At 45.9% G+C, this 24351-nt stretch overlaps 2 protein-coding genes across 4 annotated transcripts in view; one reads left to right on the forward strand and one right to left on the reverse strand.

Moving 5' to 3' along the window:
• The window catches only part of CSPG5 (chondroitin sulfate proteoglycan 5), a 148955-nt gene that overhangs the window by 92116 nt on the left and 32488 nt on the right, over window positions 1-24351 (forward strand). For all 3 annotated transcript variants that reach the window (XM_030196643.1, XM_030196661.1, XM_030196652.1), the window contains exon 3: window positions 18816-19004. In XM_030196643.1, coding sequence (XP_030052503.1) covers window positions 18816-19004 — 189 coding nt within the window. The remainder of the gene's footprint in view (window positions 1-18815; window positions 19005-24351) is intronic.
• Window positions 21104-22837, reverse strand: LOC115460062 (testis-expressed protein 36-like). The gene is given in 3 exon segments (XM_030189913.1): window positions 21104-21264; window positions 22347-22635; window positions 22637-22837. Coding segments are annotated over 3 exon segments (651 nt in total).

A 24351-nucleotide genomic window follows, 5' to 3' on the forward strand; every position in this document is an offset into this window, starting at 1 on the left:
CCCTCTACTGGATCCCCCTCCGCTTTACTGACCCGCGCAGCGCCTCTCACCTCTGTGTGAAGGCGCTGCACGGGATGGAACAGCTGATCAGTGATCACTGTTGCCTCCTCCGACGTCTCTCTCTGTTCTTCCTGGGCCCGCCCTCCTCTGACGTAGATAACTAACGTCAGAGGAGGGCGGGCCCAGAAAGAACAGAGAGAGACGTCGGTGGAGGCAACAGTGATCGCTGATCAGCTGTTCCATCCCGTGCAGTGCCTTCACATAGAGGTGAGAGGCGCTGTGCGGGCCAGTAAAGCGGAGGGGGGGTCCGGTAAAGGGGGGAACGGCGGCAATGAGCTCAGGGGGGCGGGGCATGGGGACGGAGGATGCAGGGAGGCGGAGCTATGGGAGAAGGAGTACAGTGAGAGACAGGAAGGAAGGGGGACCGGGGCTGCTAAACTTTTTAGTTTTGTTTTAATTTTTTATTTTTATATGAGCGGAAGCGGGGAGCAGCGGCGACCTCGGGGGGGGGGCAAGGCCGTCCATACTGTACGCTTCTGACGAGCGCCTTTGCCCCCTCCCGATCCTTTTTCGATTTTGTGTTCATTTTTTATTTTATGCAGAGGGAAGCGGGGAGCCAAGTGTTTTTTTTAATCTCACTTTTGTTTTTAAACATGCCAGCTTGGATTTTCATGGTGCAGGGGGAAGCGAGCAGATGACAGCTCAGGCCTTAACGACAGGTCTGAGCTGACGTTAAATTTCTCACGGAAAATGATTCGTTGCAATCGTCGGTATGGTTAGTGCATTCCAAATTGTCCACATTTCAATGGTAGTTTCTCGTTTGCATTCCGTTTTCGTTAGCGGCTAGCGTCGTCGGAAAATGGCCTTTAATGCATGCTACGTTTCAAATTTTCCTCGTTAGAGGGTCGTTAAAGGGTCGTAAAAGTTTTGTGCATCTGGGCCTAAGGGATTTACTTGCTGCCAAGCTGAGACTTTTGAGGTCTTTTCCCTCCACTTTTCAATTGAACATTTCATTTTGCCCCTTATATTCTACAGTGGGTATCATAAATATTAAGTGGTCAGCTCAGCTTTAGAAGTGATTTGAGAGTAAGACGTTTTCCTGACAATGTGGGGATATCAGCAAGAAACACCTAATCCCTAGAATGTGGGATATTCTGTGGAAGCGATGTCTCTTATTTGTATTATTTACCGCAGTGGAAGGTTGCAGACGGGCTGGAGAGGCATAGCCAGCTGCCCAGTTAACACTGGACAGTCTACATGTTTCTCATTTTCTTTAAACGTCCATGGAAGCAGAAAGTGCTTCTGCTAGGTTTTTAGTCTCCCTGGTGCCAGAGACAGAGATTTTCTCTTAAAGGCGTTTGATGCAATAGAGAGAAGGTATTTCTGAGGGTGAAGCTTTCTACTTTCCCAGCTGTGTCCAAGCAAACGCAAGAGAAGCGTAAAATGTTTCTTGCACACCGTTCTTTAGCTGGACACAGGTTTTCCTTTAGATTTCCCTGAAAGTTCCACACTTATATCACACCTAGACTACTGTAACACCATTTATTCTGGGATCACTCAAACACTTATTTGTGGACTCCATATTATACAGAACTTGAGCCAGAAAGTATGAGCAAATTACTACTCTCTTTATCCAGCACCATTGGTTACCAATCAACTATCGCATCCAACACAAAATCCTCACTTTGACTCATAAAATTCTGTCTTCAAGGATCCCTTCATACCTCTCATCACTGATAACCCAATACATGCCTCCCAGACTCCTAAGGTCCTTGAATGACTGACACCTAAACATCCCTGCAACAGCCACCGCAAGACTAGAATCCACAAGACAATCCGCTTTTGACTCTATTGCCCCGTCCCTTTGGAATTCCCTCCCTTTCATGCTCCGCCTTCAGCTTGCCTTTCCCAAGTTTAACACACAGTTACTTTTTCCCAGCAAGCAATCTTAGTCTAACTTTCCGATGTCATCAAACTTGCAATCATTTTCACATATCAACACATAAATAGTATTTTTTTGAAAAGGGATCCTCAGATATTACAATTCAGTTGCTGCCAAAAATCAGCTTCTTAGTGCAGCATTGCATGCTCCTCATTGGTCCCACAGTGAATATGACTACAAGTTTGATAACATCGGAAAATTAGGGCCCTGTTTACTAAGGTGCGCTAGCTTGTTTATCGCGTGCACAAAATTAGCATGCACTAACCTAGGAATATTGTGGGCGCCTACACAGTTAGCGTGTGCTAAAAGCACTAACGCACTTCTAGCGTGGCTTAGTAAACAGGGCCCTTAGGCTTTAAGATTGCATGGTGGGAAAAAGTAACTGTGTGATATTTTGAGTATCTCTGCATTATTTTTTCACGGAGAGAGTGGTGGATACTTGGAATGCCTTTCCGCGGGAGGTGGTGGAGATGAAAACGGTAACGGAATTCAAACATGCATGGGATAAACATAAAGGAATCCTGTTCGGAAGGAAGGAATCCTCAGAAGCTTAGCCGAGATTGGGTGGCAGAGCCAGTGGGGGAAGGCAGGGCTGGTGGTTGGGAGGCGGGGCTAAATCCTGATTGTGCACTACCAGAGGGGTAGGCTAGAGATTGCATTCGGGGGGAGCGACTGCCTGATAAGAATTTTTATTTATACTTCTTTGTAAAGTGGAGGGGCATAATCGAACGTTGCCGGCCAAATAGATCGCTGGCGATCTATGTTGGCGGCGGCGCTACAGCTGGCCGGAACCGTATTATCGAAAAAGATGGCCGGCCATCTTTTTTTTCGATAATACGGTTTATCCCGGCCAAATGCCTTGGAGTTTGCTGGGTTTGAGATGGCCGGGTTTGTTTTTCAGCGATAATGGAAAAAAAAGCCAGCTATTTCCAACCCGGCGAAATCCAAGGCATTTGGTCGTGGGAGGAGCCAGCATTTGTACCGCACTGGTCCCCCCTGACATGCCAGGACACCAGCTGGGCACCCTAGGGGTCAGTGCGGTGGACTTCAGAAAAACCTCCCACATGCATAGCTCCCTTACTTTGGGTGCTGAGCCCCCCAACCCCCTCCCCAAAACCCACTACCCACAAATGTACAACCCTACCAAAGCTCTTAGGGGTGAAGGGGGCAACTACATGTGGGTACAGTGGGTTTTGGAGGGCTTCCATTACCAGCACAAGTGTTACAGGTAGGGGGGATGGGCCTGGGTCCGCCTGCCTTAAGTGCACTGTGGTACCCACTAAAAGTGCTCCAGGGACCTGCATACATGCAGGCCTCTAGGACTTGTTGCTGCTGTATAACCTTGGCACACCAGTTGACACCTGAAGACTAATCTCTTTGAAAAAGTCCTTTATTTGAATAAGCACGTTTACTCACAGTTAACTGCAGATCAGAGGCTGTGCCCCACTGGCAAGAGTCTCCCTGGTACTGAGATTAGCAGTAGGTCAGAGCTGGCAGAATGGTGTACAATGCCCTCTTTCAGCCACATTCAAGGTTATAACGTTCTCTAACATGGGTGACACGTGAAAGGGATCTAAAACTGGCTTACAAAAATGGCCACTACCTCATGGACTACCGGAAACAAAACAGGGCACACTCTGACCCAGTTAGCAGGGGGGGAAAGCACCATGGGAGTACAGTCCAGTACCCTACACCCACCACAATGCATTGCTGATGTGACTCTGCAGAGCACCTAACAGAAAAGGTGTCACACTCACCCGAGAGCCACATCACAACCAGGGAAAGGCTGTCAGAGGATAGAACACATTCTGCTGTCATGGAGGTGGGTACGGCATTTGAGGCTGGCATACAGGCTGGAAAAAAAGGTTTTTACTTTTATTTTTTTAGTATGGGAGGGAGTTGGTGACCACTGGGGGAGTATGGGGAGGTCATCCCCCATTCCCTCCAGTGGTCATCTGGTCATTTGGGGCACCTTTTTGAGGCTTGGTCGTGAACATAAAAGGACCAAGTAAACCTGGCGATATACTGCTTATTGCTGTTTTTTTTTTCCATTATCGGCGAAAGCCGGCCATCTGGTAGCCACGCCCATGCCCGTCCATGTCCCGCCTTCGCTTCGCCACCGACACGCCCCTTTGAACTTTGGCCGGCAACGCGACGGGAAAGCGGCGATGTTGGCAAAAAAAGCGGCTTTCGATTATACCGATTTGGCCGCTTTTCCGAGATCGCCGGCCGTCTCCCGATTAATGTCGGAAAATGGCTGGTGATCACTTTCGAAAATGAGCTGGATAGTAACATAGTAGATGACGGCAGAAAAAGACCTGCATGGTCCATCCAGTCTGCCCAACAAGATAAACTCATATGTATATACCTTACCTTGATTTGTACCTGCCTTTTTCAGGGCACAGACCGTACAAGTCTGCCCAGCAGTATTTCCCGCCTCCCATCACTGGCTCTGGCACAGACCGTATAAGTCTGCCCTCCACTATCCTCGCCTCCCAACCACCAACCTCTCTTCCCCCACCTGCTCCGCCACCCAATTTCGGCTAAGCTTCTGAGGATCCATTCCTAATGCACAGGATTCCTTTATGCATATCCCACGCATGTTTGAATTCCGTTACCGTTTTCATCTCCACCACCTCCCGCGGGAGGGCATTCCAAGCATCCACCACCCTCTCCGTGAAAAAATACTTCCTGACATCTTTCCAGAGTCTGCCCCCCTTCAATCTCATTTCATGTCCTCTAGTTCTACTGCCTTCCCATCTCCGGAAAAGATTTGTTTGCGGATTAATACCTTTCAAGTATTTGAACGTCTGTATCATATCACCCCTGTTCCTCCTTTCCTCCAGGGTATACATGTTCAGGTCAGCAAGTCTCTGCTCATACGTGTTGGAACGCAAATCCCATACCATCCTCGTAGCTTTTCTTTGCACCGCTTCCATTTTTTTAACATCCTTCGCAAGGTATGGCCTCCAAAACTGAACACAATACTCCAGGTGGGCCTCACCAACGACTTGTACAGGGGCATCAGCACTTCCTTTCTTCTGCTGATCACACCTCTCTCTATACAGCCTAGCAACCTTCTCGCGACAGCCACCGCCTTGTCACACTGTTTCGTCACCTTCAGATCTTCGGATACTATTACCCCAAGATCCCTCTCCCCCTCAGTACCTATCAGACTCTCACCGCCTAACACATAAGTCTCTCGTGGGTTTCTACTCCCTAAATGCATCACTTTGCATTTCTTCGCATTGAATTTTAATTGCCAAACCTTAGACCATTCTTCTAGCTTCCTCAGATCCTTTTTCATGCTTTCCACTCCCTCCCGGGTGTCCACTCTGTTACAAATCTTAGTATCATCCGCAAATAGGCAAACTTTATCTTCTAACCCTTCGGCAATGTCACTCACAAATATATTGAACAGAATCGGCCCCAGCACCGATCCCTGAGGCACTCCACTACTCACCTTCCCCTCCTCCGAGCGAACTCCATTTACCACCACCCTCTGTTGTCTGTCCGTCAACCAGTTCCTAATCCAGTTCACCACTTCGGGACCTATCTTCAGCCCATCTAGTTTATTTAAGAGCCTCCTGTGGGGAACCGTGTCAAAAGCTTTGCTAAAATCTAAGTAGATTAGTCTATAGCTGCCCAACACTTAGCGCTCATTTTTTTTTTGTGCCATATACAGAATCTAGCCCTTAGCAGCTGCTGCTAAATGTGTAAGTCTTCAGTTCCTTGATTTTTAGCATCTCTATGTGCAAAGTGCTGCTGAAAGTCTGTGTAGAGCTGGAATAGAGAGAGGGTGCTTCACTCAACTTTACGTACATAAGAACATAAGCGTTGCTATACTGGGCAGATCAAAGGTCCATCAAGCCCAGTATCCTGTTTCCAGCAGTGGCCAATCCAGGTCACAAGTACCTGGCAAGATCCCAAAACAGTAAAATAGATTTTATGCTGCTTATCCTAGAAATAAGCAGTGGATTTTCCCAAGTCCATCTTAATAATGGCTTATGGACTTTTCTTTTAGGAAATTATAGAAACCTTTTTTAAACCCTGCTAAGCTAACTGATTTTACCACTTTCTCTGGCAACCAATTCCAGAGGGTGATTGCAGGTGAGTGAAAAAACATTTTCTCCAGTTTGTTTTAAATGTAATACTTAGTATCTTAATTGTGTTCCCCCTAGTCCTAGTGTTTCTGGATAGCAGTGAAATTCATCCCCTATTCATATAGCTAGGCGGTTTAATTTAGGACAGCTAACAAGCTAAAACTGCTTAGCTATGTGTATAGTGTCAGAATATTGCTTCCGTACATCTAGCTGCCAGCTGAGAGTGCTCTCCATGTATATTCAGTGCCAGTTCCTGTGGGGCCCTTTTACCAAGCCACACTAAACAGTGGCCAGTGCTGTTGTCAGCATGTGGGTTTTCCATGTGCTGTGGCTACTTTTAGCATGGTAGTAAAATGGCCACATGCTAATTTCCCAATTACCACGTGGCCATTACAGCGGGAGCCCTTACCGACACCGATTTTGTTGGCACTCCCGCGCTAACCCCATGGTAATTGGGCAGCGTACATCAGTGAGCCCATGTTACCTGATTAGCGCAGGGCACGCCTATTCACCTCCCATAGTCACGCCCCCTGTGCTGAAAAATATCAACTTTTTCAGCATAGGATTAGCACACGCTAATAGGCATACTACCGCGGGACACCTCAGCATGTCCCATGGCAGCGCTTTGTGCTGCGTGCCTACCATGGCTTGTGGGTCCTTTTACTAAGGTACACTGAAAAGTGGCCTGCGCTGGTGTAGATGCGTGTATTGGACACGTGCAGGTCCATTTTTCAGCGCACCTGCAAAAAAGGCCTTTTTTTTGTTTGGCAGAAAATGGTCGTGTTCAAAATAAAAATTGGCATGCATCTATTTTGGGCCTGAGACATAACTGCCACCCATTGACTTAGCGGTAAAGTCTCATGCGTTAACCGGGCGGTAATCGTCAGCATGCGTACACTGCCGATTACTGCCCGGTTAGCAGGCTGGTAAAAAATGAAATTACCGCCCGGGCCACGCGGTAGTTCCAAATTGGCGCACGCGTAGGCACCTGTGCGACTTAGTAAAAGGGCCCTATCTATAATAGTGCTACTGAATATATGTATTTTTTAAAATATCATGGATGGTGTATAAAATGACACACTCACTCCCAGATTGAAATATTTACATTAAAAATAAGAACAATCATCATCATCATTCAGAATAAGATGCAGGCTGAGTCGGTTTTTTATTGTATAATCTCAAGGTGCGTAAGTTTGAATGCTGATTGCATAAATGTTTTACATCTCTTATCCCCCTTCCCTTTTTACAAACACTAGTAAATATAATTCAGCTGTTGTAGAATACTGCAGCGTGTTTGATATTTTCAGTTTCCAGGTTAGAGTCAGCTGCTTCGCTTTTGGAGAAGTTACATTGGCTTCCAGTTGAGGCCTAGGGCCTAGTTTAAGCTCTGTACCTTTGTCTATAAGATATGTAGGGCCCTGTTTACTAAGCCACGGTAGCGTTTTTACCACATTCTAACGCGCCCTTAGCGCCAGGGGCGTAGCCAGACACCCAATTTTGGGTGGGCAAAAGAACCTCGCCCCGTCCCACAGGTGATTTGGTCTCTCCTTCTCTCGCCTGCATGCCATTTGGTCTCTGAAACATCCCCCCTCTCCCGTATACCTTTTAAATAGCAGATTTTCACCAGCATTGAGCAGCAACTAATACACACTGCTCATGTTGGCCCCACACCCTTCCCTCTGATGCAACGTCCTGTTTCCGCCTAGGCAGAAATACATCAGAGGGAAGGCTGTGGGGCCGGTACGAGCAGTATGTATGTCACTGCTCACTGCAGGCGAAGATCTGCTACTTACAAGGTATGCAGGAGGGACACTTGTTGGGAGTTTTCGGCTGGTGAGGCTTGGTGATCCCTGCCAGCCACATCATTCATATGCTGCTACTGGGTGGGCCTGAACCCAAAGTGGGTGGGCCTGGGCCCACCCAAGCCCACCCTTGGCTACTTAGTAAACAGGGCCCTAAATGGATTAGTGCCTTTTTATCTTGATGACTGGGCTATTGTACTTCATTTCAAGGTTTCATATGATATGCGCAATTTGATGTTGTTACATTTTCCATCCATTAGACATCTTAAGTATAAATCTATATTTAATTCTTCTTTGCACTGTCAAGCTGCTGCCCTGTGGAACTCATTACCTTTCGAAATTCGAATTCTGATTATTTGGCGTTTCACAAAACTTAAAAAACTTGTGGATTCTTTTACAAAGGCTTAGGAGGAATCTAAGAAAATACTCTTTCACGGAAAGAGTGGTGGTCTGGTAGATGCTTGGAATGGCCTCCCGGCGGAGGTTGTAAAGACAAGGACTGTGTCAGAATTTAAGAAAGAGTGGGACAGGCATGTGAGGTCCCTTAGAAAGGAAGAGTTAGTGGTTATTGAAGATGGGCAGACTGGATGGGCCACTTGGCCCTTATCTGCCGTCATATTTCTCTGTTTCTAATCCCCTTCCTTGTAACCAACAGTCACTCTTTGTCTTCCCTTCTTTCCCCCAGCAATCTGAATGCTGGGGGTGGGGGTTCACAACTGAAGGAGGGGTGTTGAGTGCTACTAGGAGGGGGATTTGAATGCTGCTGGATTGGGGGTTGCTTCCCATAAGGAAGAAGACACATGGTCAGTGAGTTTGAGCTTAAACTAAAGAAGTGTAACCATATTCTGAACAGTTTGAAGTCTCCTAAGAGCATAGTTGGGTAGTTAAACAGAATATTACAGAAATCAATGTGGAAAATAATGAAAATATGGAGCAATAACATAGTAACATAGTAGATGACGGCAGAAAAAGACCTGCACAGTCCATCCAGTCTGCCCAACAAGATAAATTCATATGTGCTACTTTTTATTTGTACCTGTCCTCTTCAGGGCACAGACCGTATAAGTCTGGCCAGCACTACAGTCAAAACATCCAACATAGCTGAACTTAAAAAGGGTTTGGACAGATCCTGAACTACAAAAAAAAAAAAATTGTTAAACCCATGCAGATTTGGAAAAACCACCACTTATCTCTGGAGTGAGCAACAAGGAATGATTTACCCTTTGGCATGTGTTGAGTACTTGTGACCAGGATTGGCCACTATTGGAGACCGGATGTCAGGCTCAACTGACCTTTGGTCTGAGCCAGCATGAACATCTTATGCAGGGCTTTTTTTGAGGGGGTACTTGGGGGAACTGAGTACCGGCACCTTTTCTACTGTCTGCTAAAATTGACCCATGGTTCCCAAGTTTTAATGAAAGAGCTCAGTATCCCTGTTGATAAATGACCTAAGGGATCTAATTTGCCTGAAAGCCTGAAAAGATTATTTCTAACTGCAGAATTCTGAGCAGTAAGAGCAGACTGGTGATCAAGACTGTGACCTGGATTGGCCACTGTTGGAAGCAGGATAATGGGCCGTATTGACCATTGGTCAGACCCAGTATGGCTATTCTTCTGTATTTATTGATTAGAATCTGCAAGTTTTTAGACTGTATATCTGCCAGAATTGGTTTTAGACATGGCTAGGGCCTGCAAGAAAATCCTCCAGCATTCTCCAGGATAGTGGTACTAAATCTCCAACTTTGAGATGGGCCACCCTTGGCTTTTCTGTGTCAGTGATGGTGGTCACCATACAGATTTAAACACCAGGTTCTAAGAAAACAAACTCTCTTCATTTGCATCAAATGGGATACAGGAAACACCGTAGTACAGAGACAGCTATTGTTGGTTTGTTGATATATATTAGGTCCAATGTTAGATCAGAACAAAACTTTTCTCTTCATCTCATTAGACCTTTGGGTAGCTCGTGGACCACAAGCTGCTTCTGTATAGATTAGCTGACACTGGATTAGCAGCTCATGCCTTGGTTTCGTTCTTATCTGCATCAGCGTACTTTTCATGTTCAATGAAAGAATTCTGTCCTGGAGTCAATCTCTTGTAGCTGTAGAGTCCCTCAAGGTTCAATACTTGCACCGACTCCATTTAATGTATTCATGGCTCCCATGGTTAGTTTGATTCAACCTCTGGAGCTTACTGCCTTCTTTTATGTGGATGATACACAGATAATAAGAAAAATGAGTACCAGGAGCTCAGCTGAAATTGCTCAGTTAAACACCAAACTTCAGACCATATCTGACTGACTGTTTCACAAATTAAAATTAAATTCCCCCAAATTAAAGGCATTATTCTTTTGATACTGATACATTCTTTTATTCCACCACAACCTTGCAGTTCAGTGCGGATTACACATAATCGTTCAGACAAACCTAAAGAAGCTGACCCAGTTATCTAACCTCAATAGCTGGCTGTCTGGTGGTTAATTCCATTAAAATCCTCAGAGTCATTATTGATGATAATTTATTTATTAGGATTTATTTACCACCTTTTTGAAGGAATTCACTCAAGGTGATGTACAGTAAAAATAAATCAAACGAGCAATAGGCAATTACAGCAGTAAAAATATTCAAACGACAATACAAAGTATGGCATAGTATACTACTTACAATGGCAACACAATATGTAATAGAACATTATAATTGATAGTGAAGGGTAAAGCAAAGATGGAACATATAGCTAGGTAAGAGAGTAAGAAGAATTAGAAAGTAAGGTGACTGATTTAAAGAAAGTTGCACATGAGGTTGGAGAGATGGTTAAATATTATCTCAGCTAGGGTAGGAGTGGATAAACATGTCCTGCTGCAGTTGTGCAGCCCCAGTCAATCCTTGTGTGTGTGAGTGAGACTAACAAGTTAGTTACTTCTTCCGTTAAAGGCTTGGTTGAAGAGCCAAGCTTTCACCTGCTTCCTGAAGTAGAGATAGTCTTGTGTTAAACAGAGCCTTTCAGGCAGTGCATTCAAATTTAGACATCAGTTTGCATATCTCTTAGAGGGTCTTTTACTGAGGTGCACTAGTGCTTTTAGGCTGGCTAAAAATCAGCTGGCGCTAAACACTGAGACGCACACAGGAATAAAATGGGTATTTCTGCGTTTAGCGCCAGCTGATTTTTAGCATGAGCTACAAATGCTAGTGCACCTTAGTAAAAGATCCCCTTAGTTAAGAAATGCTTTTTTATACTCCGCATGGTTTGTTCAATATGTAAACTCCATTCAGTGGCGTACCAAGGGGTGGGGGCGGTCTGCCCCGGGTGCATACCGCTGGGGGGTGCTGCGGCGCGCGCCTGTCGGCTGCGAGTTCGAATCGCTACGCTAAATTCTCTCGTTCACTGCAGCTCCCTCCCTCTGCCCCGGAACAGGTTACTTCCTGTTCCGGGGCAGAGGGAGGGAGCTGCAGCGAACGAGAGAATTTAGCATAGCGATTCGAACTCGCAGCCGACAGGCGCGCGCCGCGGCACCGCCCCCCCCTAGCGGCGTGCACCCGGGGGGGGGTCATTTTGCCGGGGGGGGGGGGGGGCGCATCAGCGATCCGCCCCGGGTGTCGTCGAGGCTAGGAACGCCACTGACTCCATTCCAAAACTATTTCTACCATTTTAATAAATACATTGATCATAAGCAGAGTGGATTATTGTAATGCTGTCCCCCTTCCTGCTCAATTTATTTCTAAGCCCACTGGCACCCCTTATTTAATCTTTTGAGATCTGAGCTTATTTCTGTACCGATGATATTCTCCTCATTAATCCAACAAATGCATCCATCTTCAGAGCTGTTTGTTTGCTTATTGGTTCTCTGGGTCTACAAATCCTCCCTCAGACCCTGTTACTCTCTTTGGTACATCAAGTTCTTCAGTATCCCAATTTTGTTACTTAGGTGTGATTCTTGACTCTTCTTTGTCATTTTGGCCTGGGATTTCTTCTCTGACTAAACTCTGTTTTTTCTCTTTTCATCAATTAAGGACCATCTGCCACCTTTTCGATCACAACACTTTCCATGCACTCGCATCCCGTGTAGATTACTGTAATATTATTTACGCAAGTCTTCCATATACTACCTTGAAGAAACTGCAGGCCCTCCAGAACACAGCTATTAAACTACTCTGTCATGACTGTCGCATGGATTACACAATTCCTTTACTGAAACAACATCACTGGTTACCCATTAAATACCGGATTATCTATAAAATAGTACTTCTGACTTTCAAGGCTTACAGAATAGGTGTGTTCCTATCTTTCTCGTCTTACTGTCCCTTATTCTCCTGCTAGGGTACTCTATCTCTACTTGAAGCAGGTGAAAGCTTGGCTCTTCAACCAGGCCTTTAATGGAAGAAATAATTAATTTGCTAGTCTCACACACAAGGAATGGCATCAGCTTTCCCTTTCCTTTCCCCCATCTCATGGCCCGGCAGTATTTATTTATTTTTTGTATCCCACATTATCCTACCTCTTTGCAGGCTCAATGTGGCTTACAATACATCATGGATAATGGAAATGAGAAGAGAATAGATTTTAGGTGTTACAGAAGGATTTTGGTTTGCCTGGTAATGGAATACATGATAGTAATATAACAAAGGCATTATTAACATTTCTGGATATATGTGGGAGTTTCACATGTTTTGATCTTTGTGGTATATCTTGTCAAAGAGATGGGTCTTTAGTAGTTTACGGAAGCTGGTCAGTTCATAAGTCGCTTTTAGGTTGCGTGGCAGTGCGTTCCAGAATTGTGTGCTCATATAGGAAAAGGTTGATGCGTGCATTAATTTGTATTTTGGACCCTTACAGTTGGGGAAATGAAGACTGAGGATTGTGTGCGATGATTTTTTAGCATTCCTGGGTGGTAGGTCTATCAGTTCTGACATGTAGGCTGGGGCCTCGCCATGGATGATTTTATGTACTAGGGTACATACTTTGAACATGATGCGTTCTTTGAGTGGGAGCCAGTGTAGCTTCTCTCATAGGGGTTTTGCACTTCCGTATTTTGATTTTCCAAATATGAGTCTGGCTGCCGTGTTCTGGGCTGTTTGGAGTTTTTTGAGTATTTGCTCTTTGCATCCTGCATATAGTGAGTTGCAGTAGTCCAGATGACTGAGTACTAATGATTGTACCAGATTCCCCCCTCCACCATGTGCCACTTCTCACCAACCTTGCTATTGTGGGTTGCAGTGCTGAATATGCTGCCTCCACCTGGCGCAAGGCCTTGCCTCCGCTTTGTTCTATCTCCTCTGACACAACTTCCTGTTTCCAATGGGCAGGACATGGCAGAGAGATGGCCTTGCACTGACCAGAGGCAACATGTTTGAGTGCTGCTGTGGGCCATGAGGACAGAAGATGAGTGAGAGATGCTGGGCCACAGGAGAGGAGGGAGAAATTCTGGGAGGCAGGGGGAGGGAAGGAGGAAAGGGAAAGAGAGATGCCTGATCCACAGGAAGGGGAAGATGGAGAGGAAGAGATGGTAGAGGAAGCAATGCTGAACCCTTTCTTGTGGGGGGGGGGGGGGGCAGAGAGAGGAAACTTAGTGAATCCCCAGGAAGGGGTCCAATAGGAAGGGAAGAGAAATGGAGAAATGTTGGCCCTGGGGAGTGGCTGTGCAGCAGGAAAGAACGGGTGAAGGGAGCAGCTGTTCATGGGGAGGGTAGAAAAACAGAGGGGTGATGCTGGACATGACGAAAGGAGATAGGGAAACATAAGGGAGATATCAGACACATGGCAGAAAAGGGACACAGAGAGGGAGGGATATGGACACAGAGGGGAGATGCTGAAAAGGGCAAGAATAAAGACACAGAGAGGGGAGTTACACAACATGGTGGGAGGATAGGGGCAGGAACACAGAGGAAAGATGCTGGACTAGTGGATAGGGACACAGAGGGAAGATGAATGGTAGACATGGAGAGAGAAATAAAATGCCAAATGGGCAAGAGAGTTTAGAGAACACAGAGGAAAGCAGAAACCAGAGACTGGGGGGCAAAATGATTAGAAAAATAAAAAGAACAGACAACAAAAGTAGAAAAAGGAGTGTTATTTTCTATTTATTGGTTAGAATATGTCAATTTGTGAATATAAGCATTGCCATACTGGGACAGACCGAAGGTCCATGAAGTCCAGTATCCTGTTTCCAACAATGGCCAAAACAAGTCACAAGTATCTGGCAAGATCCCAAAAAAAGTTAAACAGATTTTACCCTGCCTATTTTCCCAAGTCCATCTTAATAATGGCTTATGGACTTTTAGGAAATTGGCCAAACCTTTTTAAAACCCTGCTAAGCTAACTGCTTTTACCACATTTGCTGGCAGTGAATTCCATAGTTTAATCACACGTTGAGTGAAGAAATATTTTCTCCGGTTTATCTGGTGTTAGGCATGGCTGGGGCTGTGAGGAAAACCTTGCTTATTGGCCTTCAATCTCCAGCATAGCAATGGGAAATCTCCAGCATTGAGATGGACCATTTTTGGCGACTCTGGCATGAGTCCTCGAGAAAACACCCTGGTGCTAAAAAACAGCCAGGCAGCTATTTGTGCACTTCAACTAGCACAGCTCCTTTAATAATTACGTATGTACAGGTCACATTAGCCTCGGATTTATTTGGTGATTGATTGATTGATGACTTTTATATACCATTTTCCAGATATTCAAATGCATAGCATAAAAAACAATAAAAGTCAGAAAGTTAAAACCAGATAAACAGATAGGAATTTAATTCTCATCAAATTAAAATACAAACATTAACAATCTATGTGGCAGTTGAGATTTAGAGTACTTGGACTGAAAGGGTTTCTTGTCATTTCATCAATCTTTGAAAACCTTCTGTGCTCTGGCAACCATGCCCAGGCACGCTATCATATTACAAATGTGAGAAACAGAAGAGACACTTTTCTTGCCTTTTGTCGGTGTTCATTAGACTGGAGAGATTAGCATATTTCTTCATCCCTATTAGCTTGTAGGACTGGGATGCAGGAGTTCAGGCATCGAGTGCGCAAACAGGTCAGATTTTCAGGATATTCCTAATGAATATGCATGAGAGAGATCTGCATGGATACCACCTCCATTGTATACAAATCTATCTCATGCATATTCATTACAATATAAAATCAGGTCTACACTCAATAATTGGTCGTACTCAATACAGCAGTAAATACTAAGTAACAACCGTTTAAAGATACCAAACAATTCCTTTATTTATTAAATACTAGTAAAAAAGCCCCATTTCTGATGCAAATGAAACGGGGGCTAGCAAGGTTTTCTTCAGAGTGTGCATGTGGGAGTGTGTGTCCCTGCCCTCTGGCCTCTCTCCCTCCCCCTCCCCCCTTGGAGTCCAGTCCTTCAGTGTTAAGTTTCCTGCTGTTCTGTGTTACAGAGAGAGTGAGGGCATCTCTCTCCCAGTAGCGTTCCTAGGGGGGCGGACACCCGGGGCGGCGCCCCGCCCCCCCCCCCCCGGCTGCAGCACCCCCCCCCCCCGATGCAGCGCGGAACCCCCCCCCCCGGGTGCACGCCGCTGGGGGGAGGGTGCCGCAGCGCGCGCCTGCTCAGAGTTCCCTGACTTTACACGTTCGCTGGAGCTCCCTCTGACCCGGAACAGGAAGTAACCTGTTCCAGGGCAGGGGGAGCTGCAGCGAACGTGTGAAGTCAGCGAACTCAGAGCAGGCGCATGCCACGGCACCCCCCAGCGGCGTGCACCCGGGGCGGACCGCCCCCACCGCCCCCCCCTTGGTACGCCACTGCTCTCTCCCCTCCCCCTCTGAGTCCTTCACTGTTACAGAGCGAGGGATTTCGTGCTGTGCTGTTTTCCTTCACTCATGGGGAAACCGGATATCTCTGGCGCTTCACACTTCCGGCTGGAGGCTTCATAGAACGTTGGTCTTGCCTTTTATATATATAGAAGATAATATATAACCCAACTACAATTTTAAATAACCCATAGTTGTAAAAGTATACTATTCTAAATCCATACACTCACACATACACATACATTCATACACAATTCTCTAAAATTTTAATACACACTAATACAGGATTTATATCTGATTATAACCCAATGTGTTATGATATATCCCTTGGCCTGGATTGGCCGCTGTTGTGGACAGGATGCTGGGCTCGATGGACGCTTGGTCTTTTCCCAGTGTGGCATTACTTATGTTCTTATATTGGAACACATTGGGTTATAATCAGATATAAATCCTGTATTAGTGTGTATTAAAATTTTAGAGAATTGTGTATGAATGTATGTGTATGTGTGAGTGTATGGATTTAGAATAGTATACTTTTATAACTATGGGTTATTTAAAATTGTAGTTGGGTTATATATTATCTCTCTATATAAAAGGCAACCCCAACGTTCTGAAGCCTCCACGGAAGTTGAGGCGCCCGAGATATCCGGTGTGCCCTGGAGTGTCTGCACCGCCCTCGCGTCAAAACGTCATGACATCGAGGGCGGAGCTATAACACTCGAGGGCCGCAACGCGAGGCGAACGCGAACCCCGAACAAGGCAAGTAGCTCGGAGGGAGGGGGGCCCCTTGCTAGCGCCCGTTTCGTTGCACTCAGAAACGGGCATTTTTTCCTAGTATTTAATAAATAAAGGAATTGTTTGGTATCTTTAAACGGTTGTTAGTTAGTATTTAATACATATTTATTAGGGATATCCTGAAACCCTGAATTTGGCTGTACTCAAGGCCTAAACTCGAAATGCTCTTTTAGGACTGGTGATCTCAACTTTTGTCATGAAGTCTCTTTAAGTAGTGAGCCACATAAGTCTCAAAAAGCCATTCTTGTGCTCTCTGAGCCACATGGGGCTTGAGATGCTGTGGGGCAATGTTTATCAATCTTTTTGTGGCTGTGACCCCATGATCAGGGCCAAATAAAATTGTGTGACACCCCCCCTCACCCCTGGTACAGAATAATGATGCACCTATAGAGAGCTCACCCAGTTTGTGACCCAAAATGTGGGTTTTGTGTGACCCCATTTAGGGTCCTGACCCGTAGCTTGGGAAGCTCTGCTCGTGAATGGAGAGGGAGTCCAAATGACGACAACAGTGACACCTAGTGGCTTGACTTAGAACCCACGATCACAGGGCACCTAGCTGACTGTCACTGGGCTGAGTAAGTGGAAGATAAACATTATAAACAGATAAACCCCTGCACAGTTGTTAATGGTCCCATAGCTCCACTGAGCTGGAAGCCCAAAGAAGCTGCAGAAAACTGTGAGACTAAAAATAATTCACACTCTTATATGGTCAAGTTACAGGATGTCAGCCAGTCTGCCTCCTGTTTAGCTGTTCATTATACAGGTGCCCAGTTTGGCACCCATGAATCACTCATGGCACTTATAACTGTGCATTATCTGGGACCTGATCAAGATAAGAAGGTAAATGGAGAGCTGAGAGAGAAAGGGACAGAGAGAAACCAGAGGGGGAGTAGAAAAGGGGGCAGAGAGTTAGAGGACAAGAGAGTAAGTGAACAGAGGTAGTCCTCCAATTTTAACAGACAGCCTAATTCCCCCTTCTGTCACAGAATCCTCCTGGGTCAGAAGTTTATCTCCTAATCTATCTCATGGGAAGGGGAAACTTCAGTGACCCCCCCCCCCCTTTGTGTGTGTGTGTGTGTGTGTGTGTGTGTGTGTGCTATAAAGATACTTGCTTGAAGATGGACTCAACACAGTCTGTGTTTCGGCTAACACGCCTTCATCAGGAGTTATGTTTATGAGGACTCGACATGGTCCATGTTAGCCGAAACACGGACCGCGTTGAGTCCATCTTCAAGCAAGTATCTTTGTAGCGTCTGTTTTGCCTTTCATCTACATGCAAGTGTGACTGTATGTGTGATTACTTTCCCCCTACCTCTCCTTTCTGCTGTCACACACTCTCATCCCCTCTCCCTACCCCCACCCCACACACATACCACACCTCCTTTCTGCTGTATACTAGGCTGCCCATGGCTGCCTTCTGCTGGGGTTCATCAGAAATTAAGGCCTGCTGCACCAGAGCAGATCAAGACAGCTAAAGGTGTGCTCTCAGCAAGCACACATGTGACTGTCAGCTAACAGCTAAAGCTAACATCCACATGCAAAGCTGAATATGTAATAGGGTGGAGAGCAGTGGCGTAGCCAAGGGTGGGCTCGGGTGGGCCCAGGCCCACCCAGTATCAGCACACCTATGATGTGGCTGGAATGGATCCCCAAGTCCCATCAGCCGAAAACGCTCAACAACTGTCCCTCCTTGCATAGCAGATCTTTGCCTGCAGTGAGCAGCGACTGATACATACTGCCTGCACTGGCCCCATAACTCTATAACCTTCCCTCTGATGTATTCCCGCCTATGCGGAAAAAGGAAGTTACATCAGAGGGAAGGCTGTGGGGCCAACATGAGCAGTGTGTACTACTTGCTGCTCGCTGTCGGTGAAAATCTGCTATTTAAAAGGTATGCGGGGGAGGGGGAATGTTTGAGAGACCATATGGCATGCAGGCGAGAGAGGGAGAGACCAAATCACTTGTGGGACAAGGCGGAGTTCTTCTGCCCACCCATCTTGGGCCCAGGCCCACCCAAACTTGGGTGTCTGGCTACCCCCCTGGTGGAGAGAAAGGGTGAGAGAGAAGAAGGAACAAAAAAAGTGGAGACAGACAAGAAAGGGAGATGGAAAGAGGATGTACAGGGAAAGCGGGAGAGTGAAAAGGAGGGAAAAGACTGAGAGACGAATGGGAAAAGGAGGGCAAAGGAGCAAAAGCAAGTCAGAGGAGAGAGTACTAAAGATGCTGAAAAGATCAGAGACCTTGAGCGCAATGCAGGAGGCATGAAGGATGTGTTATTTATAGAGGAGGAGGAGAATGGAGATGCAAGGGGGCAAAGACCCCAGTGAAAAGTGTGTGCTTCGTACACTGGTTCTGGCAGCCCTGGAACTCATTGCCGTCTCTTGCTTCCTGCTTCTCACTACAGGTGTAACACTCAGGACTACATCTGGCACAAAGGGGTGCGATGCGAGTCCATCATTACCGATTTCCAAGTGATGTGTGTGGCCGTGGGCACGGCGGCCCTGGTGGTGCTGCTTCTTTTCATGATGACGGTCTTCTTCGCCAAGAAGCTTTATCTGCTGAAAACAGAGAACTACAAGCTGCGCAAGAGGAAGTGAGTATCTTCCAGGGGCAGAGGAAGGTAGCATGGGGCACCGCTGGGCTGGGGTCACAGTGGGTCAAAGAGCAAATCAGGCTTCTGCAGAATGATTGAGATTCTTACAGGGCCGTGCCAACACAGTAAGCGCGGTAAGCGCCGCAGGGGGGCGCCTGCCTTCAAGGGCACCGTGCTGTCAAGTTGTATTTAAAAAAAAAACCTTACTCCTCCGCTCCATCCCCGATTCCCCGGCGCTTTAAATTTACCTCGCTCCACCTCCGACGTCTGCGCAGCATCAGTGAAAGCGCTGCCTGTCTGACGTCTCTCCACCAGCCTTCCCTTCGCTCGTTCGTTCCCTCTGTGTCCCGCCCTCAAGGAAATGATGTCAGAAGAAGGCGGGACACAGAGGGAACGAACGAGCGAAGGGAAGGCTGGTGGAGAGACGTCAGACAGGCAGCGCTTTCACTGACGCTGCGCAGATGTCAGAGCTGGAGGCGGAGAGAGGTAAATTTAAAGCGCGGGGGGGGGCACGCGCGCATGCGCGCACACCAACTAATGGTGTGCAGGGAGGCTCCAGACACCTTAGGCATGGCCCTGGATTCTTACTTATGGAGATAATCAATGTATGGATCAGTAAGCAGAAGGTCAAGCTCCCTCCACAGCCTCCTACAAGGTTTGAGCGCATAGAAACATACTAGATAGAAGGGGAAGTGGGGAAGGGATAGATATACTGCCTTTTTGTGGTTACAATCAAAACAGTTTATATGCTTTATACAAGTACTTATTTTGTACCCTGTGACAATAGAGGGTTAAGTGACTTGCCCAGAGTCACAAGGAGCTGCAGTGGGAATCAAACCCAATTCCACAGGATCAAAGTCCACAGCACTAACCACTAGGCTACTCCTCCAGTCTGTCTGGAACAAAGGATGTGGCCAAGTGAGAACCAGGGAGAGCCAGGGTTCAAATCCCACTTCTGCCATTGGGTAAGTCATTTCATCTCCCAGTGCCCCAGACACCCGCACAGGGAGGTAATTCTCTATAGATCGTCTAAAGAAAAGCGCCGAGATGATGCGAGCTAAATGCAAATTGGGTACACATTTGCCATTATAGAATCCTAGCTCAAATCTGCAGTTACACATCTAACTTTAAGTGCAAGCCCTTACGCTAGCTCAGTGGCTGGTATAAATGCTTGTGCTTAACTGCCAATAGGCTGAAACTGCTAGTTCTCTATTACCTGTGCTTGCCAGTGCTGGGTACACCCCTGTGCCGTTGATGTCCTTTTCAGGTCCACACCACCCTTGCAGTTGCTCACTTTGCATTTTGCACGGTATTTATAGAATGCCGACAGCAGTTATATGCACAACTGCTAATTAGTGGAACAAAAAATCAGACCATGCTGCTCCAATCTTGCGTGACTTACATTGGTTACCAGTTTCAAAGCAGATGGAATTCAAAGTGTTGTGTTTTGTTTTTAAAGCTCTAAACTTAGGCCGTCCTGCATATTTATTTAGGAAAATATTTAAAGGGGTCTTTTACTATGCTGTGGTAGCATTTTTAACTCGCAGTAGAAATCAGCTGATTACTACCGTGAGCGAAAAACACTACCGTGGCTTAGTTAAAAAAAACCCTAAGTATTCTCCTTTGTGGGCATTGCTCTCTTCGCAAAAAGGACATCTTCAGTTACCCAGTTTGGACACTGTCAGGTTGTCGTCAACTCGGAAGTGAGTTTTTTTCATACATTGGACCCTCTTGATGGAATTTTTGGCTGAATAGCTTGTCTGATACAGCTTCTTATTATGCTTTTCGTGAACTTTTAAAAACCTTATTGTTTCAACGATAATGTAGTTGATAATGGACTTAATGAAGATTAGGCTATTTTAGAAGTATTGTTTTAGTCATGTTATTTTGAGTGGTCGATGGTTTATTGAAGAAGGTTTTTAGTGAATGTAATTTGGAATTTGAATTGTATTTGTTTTCACATTTACCTAATTTATGTACATGTATTAATATTTCTAGGGACAGTATTATAAAAGAAAAAAAAATATTAAATTATATGAACTTTCTGGCCAAATGTTCAATTTAGTGAATTTGTAGTCTTATGGAAAATGCAGTGTTTCTCACACATTGGCTTTGGAGGAAACATCAGAAACAGAGCCTAGATTGGATTTGGAGGAAACATTAGAAACAGTTACTGAACCTGCACTGGATTTGGAGGAAATATCAGAAGCAGTTACTGAACATACAGGAGTATTGTAGTTGTCATAATTTGGAATCCAAACTGCTGAGTCTTGAAGTGATTTAAACCACCCAGAGGGGCATAATCGAAAGGGGGCGCCTAAGTTTTCCTGAGGACGTCCTCGCAGGACATCCCGGCAAAGGGGCGGGGAAAACCGTATTATCGAAACAAGATGGGCGTCCATCTTTCGTTTCGATAATACGGTTGGGAACACCTAAATCGCAAAATTTAGGTATACCTTAGAGATGGTTGTCCTTAGAGATGGTCATCCCCAATTTTCGGCGATAATGGAAACTGAGGATGCCCATCTCAGAAACGACCAAATCCAGGCTCTTTGGTCGTGGGAGGAGCCAGCATTCGTAGTACACTGGTCCCCCTCACATGCCAGGACACCAACCGGGCACCCTAGGGGGCACTGCAGTGGACTTCACAAATTGCTCCCAGGTGCATAGCTCCCTTACCTTGGGTGCTGAGCCCCCCAAAACCCACTCCTCACAACTGTACACCACTACCATAGCCCATATGGGTGAAGGGGGGCACCTACATGTGGGTACAGTGGGTTTGTGGTGGGTTTTGAAGGGCTCGCATTTACCACCACAAGTGTAACAGGAAGCGGGGGATGGGCCTGGGTCCGCCTGTCTGAAGTGCACTGCACCTACTAAAACTGCTCCAGGGACCTTCATACTACTGTCATGGAGCTGGGTATGATATTTGAAGCTGGTATAGAGGCTGGAAAAAATATTTTTTTAATTTGTTTTTGAGGGTGGGAGGGGGTTAATGACCACTGGAGGAGTAAGGGGAGGTCATCCCCAATTCCCTCTGGTGGTCATCTGGTCATTTAGGGCACATTTTTGTGGCTTGGTCGTAAGAAAAAAAGGACCAGGTAAAGTCGTCCAAGTGTTCGTCAGGGACGCCCTTCTTTTTTCCATTATCGGTCGAGGATGCCCATGTGTTAGGCAGGCCCCAGTCCCGCCTTCGCTACGCCTCCAACACGCCCCCGAGAACTTTGGTCGTCCCCGCGACGGAAAGCAGTTGAAGACGTCCAAAATCAGCTTTCGATTATGCCGATTTGGGCGACCCTGTGAGAAGGACGCCCATCTTGCGATTTGTGTCGAAAGATGGGCGCCCTTCTCTTTCGAAAATAAGCCTGCCAGACTTTTACAGGCCATTCTTTGGGTATCGCCTATAAACAGAAAGTTCTTCATGTTGCTGATGCTGATAGGATGTTTGATAATTAGTAAAACCATCCAAACTGCCTTTTGCTTCTGGGGGGGGTTCATGACACCAAAGAATGAAGTTGAGAGAATTTAGTTGATTCTTACCTTTGTCAGGCTTCTTGCGGCCCAGACCAGTATCAAAGTATTCTCCTGTATTCTGAAGAGCATGTCTGTTGTGGTGATGGGAAAACGGAAATTTCCATGTTTATTGCTTTCTGTGGCTGAATTTTAAATAGCGTTGGCAGAGTTTTTTTTTCAATTTCTGGAACAGCTGTCTTATTTGACTGCAATAACATGGCTGTTGTATTTGAGATAAACTGGTTTTGTAATTCTGTACCATGAGGGAACCATTTGCCATCCTTCTCAGTGGAAGGATTGGAACGCCTTCCTTTAGGCATGTTACGTCTTTAGGTGAGTACAAACGTCCTGCCAATCCTCCTCGTCCGTTTCAAGAATCTATTTATTTACTTATTTGTTACATTTGTATCCCACATTTTCCCACCTATTTGCAGGCTCAATGTGGCTTACATAGTACCGTAAAGGCATTCGCCAAGTCGGGTAGGGGACAAGTACAAAAGATGTTATGGTGGAATAGGGAAGATAAGATTCAAGCACGTAGGGTTAAAGGTAAGGAGGGTTTGATAATGTCCAGTACGATCTTTGGTAGTGAAGTGTTGCAGAGTTGAGTCTTTTAAGTTGGGTCACAAAAGTATATTGTGGTCTATCAAAGCAATAAATCCAATCCAGTCCAATTAACACTGATTACAGCCAATTATTGGTTGTTAATGCCAATTAGCAGTTATTGTAACAATGAAGTTATGTTTGTAACTGGCAACTATTCAATAAGTTGTGCTTGCAACTTTCCATGCTAAGCATAAAATTTTGTTTGCAAGTTTATGGAATTAGAAGGTTAAACTGTAAACTCCTTGAGGCAAGGATAAACAGCACAATCTTGATTATCCGACGTAAACGAGACCCACCTGTTGTCTGATACGTGAAAAGTCGGATAATGCGGAAAGCAATGGTAACCCCTCAAACAATGCAGAAACAAAGGCTGTAAAAGCAGGGTCCCGGCTCACGACGGTGCTGTTTTGTAGTAAAAGTAAGGTCTCAAACTAATTGTCTCAGGTGCAAAACTTCCCTCTGTGCTATGCTGGAAAACGGAAAGAGAAGTCGCGCACTTCGTAACGGCGACGCAGTGATGTCACTGGGGGGGGTGTCTGTTGGATATGCTGGCTGGTCGGATTGACAAAGGTCAGATAATTAAGACTGTACAGTATTGTACCTGAATCCTTATCACCAGGGGGGCGGCCCAAGGCAATCTGCCGCCCGAGGCAGGGATGAGATGCTGTCCGTGCCCGGTTTGGCATCTCCCCCCTTCCCTCCTCAACCCTCTTCACCCGTACATAAGTACATAAGTATTGCCATACTGGGACAGACCAAAGGTCCATCAAGCCCAGCATCCTGTTTCCAACAGTGGCCAATCCAGGTCACAAATACCTGGCAAGATCCCCAAAAAATACAAAACATTTTCTACTGCTAATCCCAGAAATAGTGGATTTTCCCCAAGTCCAATTTAATAATGGTCTATGGACTTTTCCTTTACGGAGCCGTCCAAATCTTTTTAAAACTCTGCTAAGCTAACCGCCTTTACCATATTCTCTTGCAACGAGTTTAATTACACGTTGAGTGAAGAAACATTTTCTCTGATTCGTTTTGAATTTACTATTTTGTAGCTTCATCACATGCCCCCTAGTCCTAGTATTTTTTTCTTTTCCAAAATGCAGCAGCGATTCCCATAGGCTGCCCTGCTTCTCTTCGCTGTACTGCGTCCCACCTCTGAGGAAACAGGAAGTTACGTCAAGAGGTAGGCCGCAGTAGGGAGAAGAGGCCGGTTCTGGTGGCAGGGCAG

Source organism: Microcaecilia unicolor, chromosome 1 (assembly GCF_901765095.1).
Source record: "Microcaecilia unicolor chromosome 1, aMicUni1.1, whole genome shotgun sequence".
Classification (NCBI taxonomy): Eukaryota; Metazoa; Chordata; class Amphibia; order Gymnophiona; family Siphonopidae; genus Microcaecilia; species Microcaecilia unicolor.